Source organism: Pseudophryne corroboree, chromosome 7 (genome assembly GCF_028390025.1).
Source record: "Pseudophryne corroboree isolate aPseCor3 chromosome 7, aPseCor3.hap2, whole genome shotgun sequence".
Taxonomy (NCBI): Eukaryota; Metazoa; Chordata; class Amphibia; order Anura; family Myobatrachidae; genus Pseudophryne; species Pseudophryne corroboree.
Window position 1 is genome coordinate 358,358,220 of NC_086450.1, and position 15,719 is coordinate 358,373,938.

The 15,719-nt window shown below is 46.7% G+C and overlaps 1 protein-coding gene across 2 annotated transcripts in view; it reads left to right on the plus strand.

Moving 5' to 3' along the window:
- Positions 1-10,595, plus strand: part of LOC134945271 (transmembrane protein 180-like) — a 190,519-nt gene extending 179,924 nt beyond the window's left edge. For both annotated transcript variants that reach the window (XM_063934457.1, XM_063934458.1), the window contains exons 6-7: positions 2,107-2,250; positions 9,609-10,595. In XM_063934457.1, coding sequence (XP_063790527.1) covers positions 2,107-2,250; positions 9,609-9,738 — 274 coding nt within the window. In that variant the 3' untranslated portion in view covers positions 9,739-10,595. The remainder of the gene's footprint in view (positions 1-2,106; positions 2,251-9,608) is intronic.
- Positions 10,596-15,719: the final 5,124 nt, after the last annotated feature.

Sequence of the window (15,719 nt, forward strand, 5' to 3'; positions counted from 1 at the left end):
CCCAATTGCTGTTTAACTTATCTGGTTCCTCCTGATAGTTGTTTCCGATTGCGTAACAAGCCTGCTGTGTGTAATGTAGCCTGAAAGGGGAAGCATCCCTTGTTTATGAGAACGTTTTTTAAGTATACCAGGACTGAGAGATGATTCATGATATTACAGCTGAAATACCTGCTTTATGTGACTGCTTTCTGGTTAACATCTAAGTAGTAGCTTCACCTGCATAAGTGCAGCCAGTGACCACGCTTTGACTATAATGACCTGATTTACTAAAACATCAAGACCTTGTGTTGGCACAAAAAATACTGTGCATCTTCCTGCAGATAGGGAACTCACCTCTAGATGCAGTTTTTCCACCTTCTTTAACTCATTTAAGTCACCTTGGGCTGGATTTGGAGATGGATGTAAACCCAATGGTGGGGTTCCTGACGCAGCTGCTGTACGAATCGTGCCCATCTCTGAATGAGGCCCCTTGGCCATCCTAAAAACTACCTTGCTTTGCATAAATAGTGACATACCCCTGTCAAAGTCAAAAAAATATCATGCTGCACGTTGCCATATATTCACCCCATGCGCTTGCCCGCTGCACGTGCACATTCTCTCCCGTGCGTGCGCATATTCGCAGTTGCGTAATGAAGCTTCTACGGCCGTGCGCATTGACGCGTGGTATGTGCATTTACGGTAGAGTTTGTGTGCGTCTAGCGGGCGACTCAAATGTTACATAGTAAATCCAAATAGTATGTTTTTTAGATAATGTTCCCCTTAATAACTGTAAGTTTGTTTAATGTGACTGGTCCCTGGACAGAGGAATTTCTCTTTGCATGATACGAAGGGTCAGATAGGATTTGAGCAGTGGTGTTTGGTACCTAACTAAAGAACATTTTATTAGAAACAATCCGGTGCTGGTTAGGTAAAGATTAATTGCTCCTGCGTATAGTTATGTCTATAAGTAGTTCCTGGACATTTATTCATTGTCCATGTGTTGGGAATCCTGAGATTCCCTCCCACCTGAGCAGTCTGAAATAGTCACAGCCCACCTGTTTAAACAAACCTATGACCTTTTGTTGTAATATGAAGACAGATTCCTGTGTCCAATGAACAATGAGATGGTAGGGCCATTTGTAGTGTACTGTATGTAGTGTATGTAAGAACAGCCAGCCTGGAGCAGCTCAGTCTACTCCCCACAACGGTTTTCATCATTGACTAACCAGGAGCTGGTAACCAGATTGCGCCTGCGATTCATTCCCAGTGTGTAAGTACTCTCTGTAACCAACTTATTCTCTGTTTGTATTTGCCATACTATCTCCCTCTCTCTGTTATATTGTATATGTGTAGTTATTATGTTTAGATATTGATGTTAGCCTGTAGTGTATGAACTGTTAACTGTTTTCCCTTTTTTACATAGCTAGATATTGTTAGTAAAGGTTTTGGAACCTTAGCAAGGTATTGTGTGTTTATTACATTGCTGAGAGTATTCAGAGCGTCTCAATCGCTCAAGAGGCTTTCATACAATAGAGGTTAATTAGCATTGCATTGTGCTCACATTACAAAACCAAGGTTTACAGTATAGGCTCAGCCTTTCATTGTGTTGCATACAAGGTTTACTGAGTGTCATCCCGTGAGCGTCTGCGCCGCTCGTGTTCCCCTCGTGGTCACGAGCGTCCGCTACGCTGGTAGCGTAGCATTACGGTAGTCGGCCGCCTACAGCGTGCTCGACACCAAGCGTTAAGCTGTGAGCGAGCGTGCCGCATATGCGTCTCAAACCACGGCTAAGTGTCTGCTACACTAAGTGCGTACCCTTACGGTACCCCATACGCCAATTGCGTACTGAGTCTCTTACCCACATATAGTAAATGTTATAAGATAAATATTTAGCTTTATCACCCCTAACCCAGCAATTCAGCAATGAGCTTCTTCCATTGGTGGTTGGTGCAAACTTTGCACCCTCACAGGGACAGCACACAGATATATACATTTACCTATAAAACTAGAAGAGTATACGCTTTGCAGGTTAGCACTCTCAGTAAATAGAGTTTTATAGTTTTAAGATGATAAGTACAGATTCTGAATAATGTTGCTTTAAAGCTGCTGTTTTTTTACATTGTGTAGGTCCCCTCTGTCCTCCATGGTCTTTGGAACAAATGCACTCTTCACAAAGCCTGCCCAGTCCCTGGCACCTATGTTTGTTGTCACTATACTTAATCAGTATGGATATGAACACTTAACCAACAAGGCTGATGAGCCAAACCCCAGGTGAGTTCAGAAGTGCTAGGGTTATGGATATGGATGTGTCCTCGCAACCAATGTAACTTTTACGTGCACTAACCAGTTTGAACATGGGTCTCAGTCTTTTATTGGTGCTAATAATAGTAGTAATAATAATAATAATAATTTTATTTAAATAGCACTCTTTCAGGACTCAAGGCGCAGACATAAAAAACAATGCACATAATACAGAAGATTTAAGTAATACAGTAATAGATAAGCCATACAGACATAAAAAATGTGGACTTGTCTACCAATAAGTAGACAATAATACGTCAAGGAAATTTTAAAACAGATTTGTCAAACCAGTTTGACAGTTGATATATGGAATGGTTTAAACATCTACAGTACATTGGTAGACAAGTCCACATTTTTGTCATGGGCTGTGGTGTGAACGATGACCTCCTCATCCACACACCATGCTAGTGGTAATAATTCAACATGTTTTTCCTTAAAACCAGATCCAATCCAAACGGAACACATTTTGATGTAGGAGAAGTCCCCGGACTCTGGGCACAGTGCTTTGTCAGTCTAGTCAAATTGACAGAAAGTCTGGGATATGATAAGTGGCAATATTGTTAGACTTGTCCATGTTACTACTAATCCAGGCCACTATACAGGTTCCGTCAGAATTGGCTGGACTATTTGTAGTAAGGAATAATGGTTATTTCAATGGAGTATGTAGTGCATTGTTGTGTGAGCCAATTGTGTTGAAAATAGTATTGAATGTGTAAAACTATACTAGTTATGTGGTCCACATGTAATAATTATACAGCGTATGATTCCTGGGACACACACAAAAATTTGGCTAAGATAATTAGTAGAATTACTTTAATTGTCATAAATATTGTACAAAAATCTATAGAAATGAAAACCATATTGTGAAAAATATTAATATTATTATTTCTCTAACGTCCTAGTGGATGCTGGGGACTCCGTCAGGACCATGGGGATTAGCGGCTCCGCAGGAGACAGGGCACAAAAATAAAGCTTTAGGATCAGGTGGTGTGCACTGGCTCCTCCCCCTATGACCCTCCTCCAAGCCTCAGTTAGGTTTTTGTGCCCGTCCGAGCAGGGTGCAATCTAGGTGGCTCTCCTAAAGAGCTGCTTAGAAAAAGTTTTTAGGTTTTTTATTTTCAGTGAGTCCTGCTGGCAACAGGCTCACTGCATCGAGGGACTTAGGGGAGAGAAGTCAACTCACCTGCGTGCAGGATGGATTGGCTTCTTAGGCTACTGGACACCATTAGCTCCAGAGGGATCGAACACAGGCCCAGCCATGGAGTCCGGTCCCGGAGCCGCGCCGCCGACCCCCCTTGCAGATGCCGAAGATGGAAGAGGTCCAGAAGCAGGCGGCAGAAGACTTTTCAGTCTTCCTGAGGTAGCGCACAGCACTGCAGCTGTGCGCCATTGTTGTCAGCACACTTCACACAGCGGTCACGGAGGGTGCAGGGCGCTGGGGGGGCGCCCTGGGCAGCAATGTATAATACCTTTTTATGGCTAAAAAATACATCACATATAGCCCTTGAGGCTATATGGATGTATTTAACCCCTGCCAGATCTCACAAACTCCGGAGAAGAGCCCGCCGAAATAGGGGGCGGGGCTTATTCTCCTCAGCACACAGCGCCATTTTCCTGCTCAGCTCCGCTGTGAGGAAGGCTCCCAGGACTCTCCCCTGCACTGCACTACAGAAACAGGGTAAAACATAGAGGGGGGGCACTTTTTTTTGGCGATATTACTATATTTAAGCTGCTATAAGGATACAACACTTATATAGGGTTGTTCCCATATATATTATAGCGCTTGGGTGTGTGCTGGCAAACTCTCCCTCTGTCTCCCCAAAGGGCTAGTGGGGTCCTGTCTTCAATAGAGCATTCCCTGTGTGTCTGCTGTGTGTCGGTACGTGTGTGTCGACATGTAGGAGGACGATGTTGGTGTGGAGGCAGAGCAATTGCCGGTAATGGTGATGTCACCCCCCAGGGAGTCGACACCGGAATGGATGGCTTTGTTTATGGCATTACGTGATAATGTCAGCACATTACAAAAATCAGTTGACGACATGAGACGGCCGGAAAACCAGTTAGTACCTGCCCAGGCGTCTCAGACACCGTCAGGGGCTGTAAAACGCCCTTTACCTCAGTCGGTCGACACAGACCCAGACACGGACACTGAATCTAGTGTCGACGGTGAAGAAACAAACGTATTTTCCAGTAGGGCCACACGTTATATGATCACGGCAATGAAGGAGGCTTTGCATATCTCTGATACTACAAGTACCACAAAAAGGGGTATTCTGTGGGGGGTGAAAAAACTACCTGTAGTTTTTCCTGAATCAGAGGAATTGAATGATGTATGTGATGAAGCGTGGGTTAACCCAGATAGAAAAGTGCTAATTTCAAAAAAGTTATTGGCATTATACCCTTTCCCGCCAGAGGTTAGGGCGCGCTGGGAAACACCCCCTAAGGTGGATAAGGCGCTCACACGCTTATCAAAACAAGTGGCGTTACCGTCTCCTGATACGGCCACCCTCAAGGAACCAGCAGATAGAAGGCTGGAAAATATTCTTAAAAGTATATACACACATACTGGTGTTATACTGCGACCAGCAATCGCTTCAGCCTGGATGTGCAGTGCTGGAGTCGCGTGGTCGGATTCCCTGACTGAAAATATTGATACCCTGGATAGGGACAATATACTGCTAACTATAGAGCATTTGAAGGATGCATTACTATATATGCGTGATGCACAGAGGGATATCTGCACCCTGGCATCGAGAGTAAGTGCGATGTCCATATCTGCCAGAAGAAGTTTATGGACACGACAGTGGTCAGGTGATGCGGATTCCAAACGGCATATGGAAGTATTGCCGTATAAAGGGGAGGAATTATTTGGCGTCGGTCTATCGGATTTGGTGGCCACGGCAACTGCCGGGAAATCCACCTTTTTACCTCAGACCCCCTCCCAACAGAAAAAGACACCGTCTTTTCAGCCGCAGTCCTTTCGGTCCTATAAGAAGAGGGCAAAAGGACAGTCATATCTGCCCCGAGGCAGAGGAAAGGGTAAGAGAGGGCAGCAAGCAGCTCCTTCCCAGGAACAGAAGCCCTCCGCGGGTTCTGCAAAGCCCTCAGCATGACGCTGGGGCTTTACAAGCGGACTCAGGAACGGTGGGGGGGTCGACTCAAGAATTTCAGCGCGCAGTGGGCTTGCTCACAGGTGGACCCCTGGATCCTGCAGGTAGTATCTCAGGGTTACAGGTTGGAATTCGAGAAGTCTCCCCCTCGCCGGTTCCTAAAGTCTGCTTTGCCAACGTCTCCCTCAGACAGGGCGACGGTATTGGAAGCCATTCACAAGCTGTTTTCTCAGCAGGTGATAGTCAAGGTACCCCTCCTACAACAGGAAAAGGGGTATTACTCCACGCTATTTGTGGTACCGAAGCCGGACGGCTCGGTAAGACCTATTCTAAATCTGAAATCTTTGAACCTGTACATACAAAAATTCAAGTTCAAGATGGAATCACTCAGAGCAGTGATAGCGAATCTGGAAGAAGGGGACTTTATGGTGTCCCTGGACATAAAAGATGCTTACCTGCATGTCCCAATTTGCCCTTCACATCAAGGGTACCTCAGGTTCGTGGTGCAAAACTGTCATTATCAGTTTCAGACGCTGCCGTTTGGATTGTCCACGGCACCTCGGGTCTTTACCAAGGTAATGGCCGAAATGATGATTCTTCTGCGAAGAAGAGGCGTATTAATTATCCCTTACTTGGACGATCTCCTGATAAGGGCAAGGTCCAGAGAACAGCTGGAGGACGGAGTAGCACTAACCCAAGTAGTGCTGCAACAACACGGGTGGATTCTGAATTTTCCAAAATCTCAGTTGACCCCGACAACACGTCTGCTGTTCCTGGGAATGATTCTGGACACGGTTCAGAAAAAGGTGTTTCTTCCGGAGGAGAAAGCCAAGGAGTTATCCGAACTTGTCAGGAACCTCCTAAAACCAGGAAAAGTGTCTGTGCATCAATGCACAAGAGTCCTGGGAAAGATGGTGGCTTCTTACGAAGCAATCCCATTCGGCAGATTCCACGCACGAACTTTTCAGTGGGATCTGCTGGACAAATGGTCCGGATCGCATCTGCAGATGCATCAGCGGATAACCTTATCGCCACGGACAAGGGTGTCTCTTCTGTGGTGGTTGCAGAGTGCTCATCTGTTAGAAGGCCGCAGATTCGGCATACAGGACTGGGTCCTGGTGACCACGGATGCCAGTCTGAGAGGCTGGGGAGCGGTCACACAGGGAAGAAACTTCCAGGGAGTATGGTCAAGCCTGGAGATGTCTCTTCACATAAATATACTGGAGCTAAGAGCGATTTACAATGCTCTAAGCCTGGCAAAACCCCTGCTTCAGGGTCAGCCGGTGTTGATCCAGTCGGACAACATCACGGCAGTCGCCCACGTAAACAGACAGGGCGGCACAAGAAGCAGGAGAGCAATGGCAGAAGCTGCAAGGATTCTTCGCTGGGCGGAAGATCATGTGATAGCACTGTCAGCAGTGTTCATTCCGGGAGTGGACAACTGGGAAGCAGACTTCCTCAGCAGACACGATCTACACCCGGGAGAGTGGGGACTTCATCCAGAAGTCTTCCACATGATTGTGAACCGTTGGGTAAAACCAAAGGTGGATATGATGGCGTCTCGCCTCAACAAAAAACTGGACAGGTATTGCGCCAGGTCAAGAGACCCTCAGGCAATAGCTGTGGACGCTCTGGTAACCCCGTGGGTGTTCCAGTCAGTGTATGTGTTTCCTCCTCTGCCTCTCATACCCAAAGTACTGAGAATTATACGGCAAAGGGGAGTAAGAACGATACTCGTGGCTCCGGATTGGCCAAGAAGAACTTGGTACCCGGAACTTCAGGAGATGCTCACGGAAAATCCGTGGCCTCTACCTCTAAGACGGGACCTGATTCAGCAGGGACCGTGTCTATTCCAAGACTTACCGCGGCTGCGTTTGACGGCGTGGCGGTTGAACGCCGAATTCTAAGGGAAAAAGGCATTCCAGAAGAGGTCATTCCTACACTGGTTAAAGCCAGGAAGGAGGTGACTGCACAACATTATCACCGCATTTGGAGAAAATATGTTGCGTGGTGTGAGGCCAGGAAGGCCCCCACGGAGGAATTTCAATTGGGTCGATTCCTACATTTCCTGCAAACAGGATTGTCTATGGGCCTCAAGTTGGGGTCCATTAAGGTTCAAATTTCGGCCCTGTCGATTTTCTTCCAGAAAGAATTGGCTTCAGTTCCTGAAGTCCAGACTTTTGTAAAAGGAGTACTACATATACAGCCCCCGGTTGTGCCCCCAGTGGCTCCGTGGGACCTTAATGTAGTTTTGGATTTTCTCAAATCCCATTGGTTTGAGCCACTCAAATCGGCGGATTTGAAATATCTTACATGGAAAGTAACCATGCTACTGGCCCTGGCTTCAGCCAGGAGAGTGTCAGAATTGGCGGCTTTATCGTATAAAAGCCCATATCTGATTTTCCATTCGGACAGGGCAGAACTGCGGACGCGTCCTCATTTTCTGCCTAAGGTGGTGTCAGCGTTTCACCTGAACCAGCCTATTGTGGTGCCTGCGGCTACTAGCGATTTGGAGGATTCCAAGTTGCTGGACGTTGTCAGGGCATTGAAAATATATATTTCAAGGACGGCTGGAGTCAGAAAATCTGACTCGCTGTTTATACTGTATGCACCCAACAAGCTGGGTGCTCCTGCTTCTAAGCAGACGATTGCTCGTTGGATTTGTAGCACAATTCAACTTGCACATTCTGTGGCAGGCCTGCCACAGCCTAAATCTGTTAAGGCCCATTCCACAAGGAAGGTGGGCTCATCCTGGGCGGCTGCCCGAGGGGTCTCGGCATTACAACTCTGCCGAGCAGCTACGTGGTCGGGGGAGAACACGTTTGTAAAATTCTACAAATTTGATACCCTGGCTAAAGAGGACCTGGAGTTCTCTCATTCGGTGCTGCAGAGTCATCCGCACTCTCCCGCCCGTTTGGGAGCTTTGGTATAATCCCCATGGTCCTGACGGAGTCCCCAGCATCCACTAGGACGTTAGAGAAAATAAGATTTTACTTACCGATAAATCTATTTCTCGTAGTCCGTAGTGGATGCTGGGCGCCCATCCCAAGTGCGGATTGTCTGCAATACTTGTACATAGTTATTGTTACAAAAAAATCGGGTTGTTCTTGTTGTGAGCCGTCTGTTCAGAGGCTCCTACGTTGTCATACTGTTAACTGGGTTCAGATCACAAGTTGTACGGTGTGATTGGTGTGGCTGGTATGAGTCTTACCCGGGATTCAAAATCCTTCCTTATTGTGTACGCTCGTCCGGGCACAGTATCCTAACTGAGGCTTGGAGGAGGGTCATAGGGGGAGGAGCCAGTGCACACCACCTGATCCTAAAGCTTTATTTTTGTGCCCTGTCTCCTGCGGAGCCGCTAATCCCCATGGTCCTGACGGAGTCCCCAGCATCCACTAAGGACTACGAGAAATAGATTTATCGGTAAGTAAAATCTTATTTTAAATAAATTGGTGTAACCCAGTTTTTTCATACAAATGTAACCCTGACAGTGCATGTATTCAAGGTTTCCTCAGGAATAATTAGTACCACCTGTAGATCTATTGTGTTGGTCAGGTAACACGCCTCTGTGCTCCAGCTAGATGATCTGGAAAACATGCACTGTTAGGGCTCCATGAGGACCAGGTTTGAGAAACACTGGTATAATTCAATATTATTTAGAAATATATTTATATATCAGTATTTGGAGCACACTGCTTGGCATGAAAATGTATGTGTTCATTTGTAGTAATCATTATGTAATTGCCACTAACTATATGGATAATTGGTTTTGACTATAAATAGAAACATGATAAATGTCTCTTTATATCCATCACGGTAGACAGGGTAATTTATTTTGGACAACTTACTGCTTATGGTCCACACATAGTGGCCATTTGGTGCCACCATCTGGCAAAATGGTGTAATTATTGGTATAAAAATGTTTAATGACATGTTGCCTCTATAAGAAAATGCATTTCATGCTATCCATAAAGGCATATGTAGAGAGTTATATGAAATCATCTGTAAATTGTTACACAACCTAATATAGGTTTAATTATCCTATCATCTGGGTTAAAGATAAGTGACCTGAAGTTAAGCTATGTACATTTGGATTTTACTTGTTATTATAATGAATGTGCATTGCACTCATAGAGTTAAATCATATGATAAAGGATTGAGTAACATGTGTTCTGTCTGTTAGCATAAATATAATGATTTTTTTATTTTTGTATCCAGCTTATTTTTAGGCCTCCATGACGCTATGTTCTATTTGACCTGTATCGTTCCTCTCTGTATAGCCATTATACAGATTATATTATGGAGACCATATTCTATCCGGAGCAGCCATGTAACCAGTACACACTGAGTGGCTGAATGCACTGACCTTTTACACTACTAAGCACACCATACCTGTGATATCATGGGTGCCTTATAGTTTATCATAAAGGCTGTACGGTAAGCAGCTTCCTGCCATGGACATTTTGTTGTAGCTCTTTCTCGGACCAAGTTGTTGTTTTACTTGTGGATATTCAAGAATTGCAGACATTAATGACACCAATATATAATTTATTTTAAAACAAAAGCAGGTCCGTTCCAGCTGACATTTTGATCTGTTAATGGAAGGTTTATTATTTTAAAACACTGAATGAACTAGGCGGTAAATTAATTGCGTCATGTTGTAAGTACCTGGCATCGATGAAGGACATACTTCTGAGTAGGATACTCCCTGCACTTTGTTTCTGCTAAAAGGTTTTTTGAAAGCTGCTAATTCCAGTCAATTAATTGGCTGCCATAGCATTACATCAATTCAGATAGAAAGCCACCACACCATTGCTGTATTGTAAACCATTTGGTCACTTTAAACCCAATGACAAAAACACAGAGCATTCTTTTGTTCAGAGCCTTCAAGTGATCTATTGGATCCTATTGGCAGTGATGGGGCCCTCACTGTGTACCAAGCACTGAATGGGGTGTGGGTACTTGGTTATTCCTCCCTAGAAGAGCCCCTGCTCCTTTTTACAGCTACACAGTAGTCTCCATTTGCACTAATTCAAGAAACATTCAATTTTTTATTACATTATTAAAAGGAATACATGTGTGCAGTTAGAACAATGTTTTACAACGTTACGTAGACTCATATTTTTTAGCATATATTTCTCTAACATCCATAAGGGATATTGGGGACACATTAGTACGATGGGTATAGACTGGGTCCAAAGGAGCCGGTGCACTTTAAATTTCTTCAACTGGGAGTGCTGGCTCCTCCCCTCTATGCCCCCTCCCAAAGGCAGTTTAGAAAAAGTGCCCTCAGGAGAGGATGCACACTCTGCTTGTTCCAGAGTTTTCTTCAGTTTATTTTAAAACTTTATTTTTTTCCGGTATGCTGTTCGGGCAACAGCATACCTGCACCGTGGGAGTTGGGGGGGGGGGGGGGGGGGGGGGGGGAAGGGGGGTGCGGTCACCGGCCTTGCGAGGTGCAGAGCCGCTTCCCCGCTGCAGGACCACCATCCTGAGGTGTTGTTTGTTCAGTGGGGCACTGCGCCTTGGCTGTCGCAACCGCAGCACGCTGCACACCCCTAACAATGCATGAAGGTGATCGTCGGTGGGGAGTACTAACCTTCCTGGTGCGGCAGAAGCGCGGGTGAGGCATACGGGTCCCTCCTAGGGGGACCCGCTATAGCCCTGGCATGAGACTGGCTAGAGATGGCTATACTAAACATTTATGTGAGGCTACAGCATGATTGGGAGACATGGCCAGTATAAATATATATCTGTAGCTCCGGCGCCATTACGGGGGACGGAGCTACACCAGAGCAGGCTCAGCGGCATTTTGGCGCCTTTCTCTGCATAAGCAGCAGCATCTTCACACAGCTTCTCCAGACTATCACACGCTGGATCACTGGTACAGGGTGTAGTGGGTGAGAGCCGCTATTTGTGCACAGATATTATTTCTCTCAGGGAATTCATTATATAAGCGGTTTTCACTGATATAAATAAATACGCTGACAGCCTCACTGGGGCTCTGCAGCGTTGGGTGTGCTGGTGTCCTCTCTTCTTCTGTGTCTCCTCTCATATGCAAATAGGGCAGGCTTGCATTGTAAATCAGTCTGTGTTGTATGTGTATTGTGTGTGTTACTTCATAATGATAAAACACAAGTTATGCAGTGTATGTAATACTAGATTCTCCCCTCTTTCATCTGGTTCCATATCATGTGTGCAGTGTAGTCAGTCTTCACAAAATGCTGAGGACAATGTGGGGGGAGAGTCGCGGGCCCTCCTGGTTGGGTGCTATCAAAACTATGATGTCTGATATGTTATCCCAACTCACTGCAAATGCCAACAAAACCCAAGAACTGCAAAATGCAGTAGCAGATCTAGCTGCCAGGGCTGATGTTCCCCATAGCGCCCCCCCCCCCCATCTAATACAGGTGCGCATAAACGCGCTTTACCTTCAATCCTCTCGGATACTGATGATGATTTACAGGATGATGGGGATGATGTGGATCCCATAAGTGGGGATTCCACCCCTACACAGGGTATTGAACCCCTCATTTTGGCTATAAGGGATGTGCTAAAGCTCCTCCTAGAGGACACTACTAATCAGCAGTCATTTTTCCTCCCACAAGACAAACTGACTGTCACATTTCCTTGTTCCAAAGAATTGGATGATTTATTTAAGTTAGCCTGGAAAAATCAAGATACAAAAATATCAGGTGTCAAAACGGTTTTTGCATACATTTCCCTTTGCCCCTTAAGGCAGAAAGTTCTGGGAAGAATCTCCATCTGTAGACGTCTCAGTCTCTCGCCTCTCTAAAAAAGCAGTACTCCCTGCTCCGGGCTCCTTTATGGTAAAGGACCCGGGGATAGGATAATTGAGACCACACTGAAATCTATCTACACTGCTGCAGGTATATCTCAAAGACCGGTCATTGCAGGTTGCTGGATGACACATGCAATTCTTTCCTGGGCTACTCAAATTAAAGAGGGTCTCTCGGATGACATGACCCTGGTTACTACGGTATCTTTCCTTAAACACTTTCAGGACACGGCACGGGTCCTCTGTGACTCTCTAAAAGAGATTGTCAATATTAATGCTAGGACCACTGCGATGGCTGTGTCTGCACGCAGAGCCATATGGTTGCTTCGGCGTATTGCTGACGCCGACTCCAAACGCAATGTGGAATCTCTTCCCTTTACAGGAGAATGGCTCTTTGGAGGTGAAATGGACGCATGGATCTCCAAGGTCATTGCTGGGAAATCCACATTTCTTCCCTTAGGGGCTCCGCCTGCTAGACGTACCTACCCGGGACCATCTACTCAGCCCTTTTCGGTCCACCAGATTTTGATCTAGGGCCACAGGGGCCTCCAACGCTGCTAGAGGCACCAGGGGTAAGCCTAAGAAACCAGCCGTTGCCGGCTCTCAGGAACAGAGCACCAGGTCAGCTTCCGCAAAAACTTCAGCATGACGATGCCCACCCACCCAGAGAGGATCTCGTGGTGGGAGCTCGGTTACGTCGCTTCAGCCACATCTGGGAAGGTTCCTGCCAGGGTGCCTGGGTAAAGGACCTCATCTCTCAGGTTTACAAACTGGAGTTCGACGGTACTCCTCCCCAATGATTTTTCAGATCAAGCTTACCAGCTTTGGAAAATATGCGAGTTACGCTACTGCTGGCCATCACAAAGTTGGTCCAGTCCCAGGTCATTGTTCCAGTACCCCTACAACAGCAAGGACAAGGTTTCTACTCCAGTCTGTTTGTAGTGCCAAAGCCATACGTGTCTGTGAGACCCATTTTGAATCTGAAGTCCTTGAATCCTTACCTGAAGGTTTTTAAATTCAAGATCGAATCTTTAAGAGCGGTGATCGCAGGCCTGGAACAACGGGAATTCATGGTGTCCCTGGATATCAAGGACACCTACCTCCATATCCCAATTTGGCCTCCTCATCAGGCCTATCTGAGGTTTGCCCTGCTGAACGATCACTACCAGTTCCAGGCGTTGCCCTTCGGACTGTCCACAGCTCCAAGGGTGTTCATGAAGGTGATGGCAGAAATGATGTTTCAGCTAAGAGTTCATGGAGTCAACGTAGTTCCTTATCTGGACGATCTCCTGATAAAAGCGAGTTCCAGGGAGCTTCTACTGCTCCATATAGATTGCACTATCCAACTGCTGTCTCACCACAGGTGGATCCTCAATCTACAGAAGTCCCACCTGGAGCCGCCTCAGCGGCTCATGTTTCTGGGTATGCTACTGGATACAGTAGCGCAGAAAGTGTTCCTCCCAGAGGTCAAAGTAAGAACACTCCAGGAAATGGTTTGCATGGTTCTCCGACCTGCTCGAGTATCCATTGATCTTTGCATAAAATTGTTGGTAAAGATGGTGGCCTCATATGAGGCGATACAGCATGGAAGGTTCCATCCCAAACCCTTCCAGTTGGACATCCTGAACAAGTGGTCCGGTTCCCATCTCCAGATGCACCGGATGATTCAGCTGTCACCCCAGGCCAGGATTCGGGATTCAGGATTGGGTCCTCCTCACGACGAATGCAAGTTTGAGAGGATGGGGAGCTGTCAGCCAGGGGGTGCATTTCCAGGGCAGGTGGTCTGGCCAAGAGGCCCTTCTTCCGATCAACATACTGGAACTTCGGGCTATCTACAGTGCTTTGATTCGGGCCTCCCCTCTGCTCCGGAATCTGGCGATCCAGGTTCAGTCGGAGAACGCCACGGGTATGGCGTATATCAATCGAAAAGGAGGGACAAAAAGCAGGGCCTGCATGCGAGAAGTGTCCAGAATACTCCTCTAGGCAGAAAAAAAAAGCAATAGGACTGTCCACATTTTTCATTCCGGGAGTGGACAACTGGGAAGCTGACTTCCTGAGTCGTCACGATCTCCCACGGGGGAGTGGGGACTAGACCCTCAGGTGTTTCATCAGATCATCGACAGGTGGGGATGCCCACAGATCGACATGATGGCGTCTCGACTCAACGAAAAACTTTGCTGCTACTACTTGCGAACCAGACACCCTCAGGCGAGCACGGTGGATGCGCTGACATCGCCTTGGCCTTACCAGCTGGTATACCTGTTTCCTCCGATTCCATTGATCATTGATCCCAAAGGTGCTCAAGAGGATCAAGCATCAAGTGGTGCAAGCAATCCTGATTGCACCGGATTGGCCCCGGAGAGCGTGGTACGCGGCTCTTCTGGACATGTCCGTAGAAAACCCTTGGCCTCTGCCGCTAAGAAGGGATTATCTTCAGCAAGGACCGTTCGTCTACCCGGACTTACGGCGGCTTCGTTTGACGGCATGGAAGTTGAGCGGGACATCCTAGCTCACAAAGGGCTTTCCAAAAAGGTCATTGACACTATGGTGCAAGCCAGAAAACCTGTGATGTCAAAACACTATCATAATATCTGGTGGAGATATGTCTCCTGGTGCGAGGAATGCACATATCCACCTGCAGAATTCCACTTGGGAAGATTTATGCGTTTCTTGCAGGCTGGAGTAGATAAAGGCTTACGTCTGGGATCCATAAAGGTCCAGATTTCGTCCCTTTCAATTTTCTTCCAAAAGAAATTGGCTGTGTTGCCAGAAGTTCGGACCTCCTTGCAAGGTGTTCTTCACATACAACCTCCGGCACCTTGGGTTTTGGATGTGGTGCTACGATTTCTGCAGACCTCCTGGTTTGAACCTCTGATGACGGTGGAAGGCAATTATCTCACGTGGAAGACGGTGATGTTACTGGCCCTGGCTTCTGCTATGCGTGTCTCAGAATTGGGGGCCTTATTGTGTAAAAGTCTTTACTAGGTCTTTTACGAGAACAGAGCGGAGCTCAGAACTAGACAGCAGTTCCTGCCGAAGGTGGTCTCCGCGTTTCACTTGAATCAACCTATTGTGATTCCATCCAGTTCTGACACTTCTGCCCCTCTGGAGGCATTGGATGTGGTACGTGCCTTGAAGATGTATATCAAGAGGACTGCTCAGCTCAGAAAGACAGAATCCTTGTTCGTGTTGTATGATGCACAGAAAAAGGGTTGCCCTGCTTCAAAGCAGTCCATTGCTCGTTGGATTCAACTTACTATCCAATAGGCCTATGTGTCGGCAGCTTTACCTGTTCCACAGTCTCTAAAGGCCCACTCTACAAGATCAGTGGGGTCTTCCTGGGCGGCTGCCCGTTGAGTCTCGGCCCTACAACTATGCTGAGCTGCTACCTGGTCGGGGAAGAACACCTTTGTGAAGTTCTACAAGTTTGATACCCTGGCCAAAGAGGATACCCAGTTTGGGCAGGCGGTGCTGCAGTTGTCTCCGCACGTTCCCATCCATTCTGGAAGCTTTGGGACATGCCCATCATA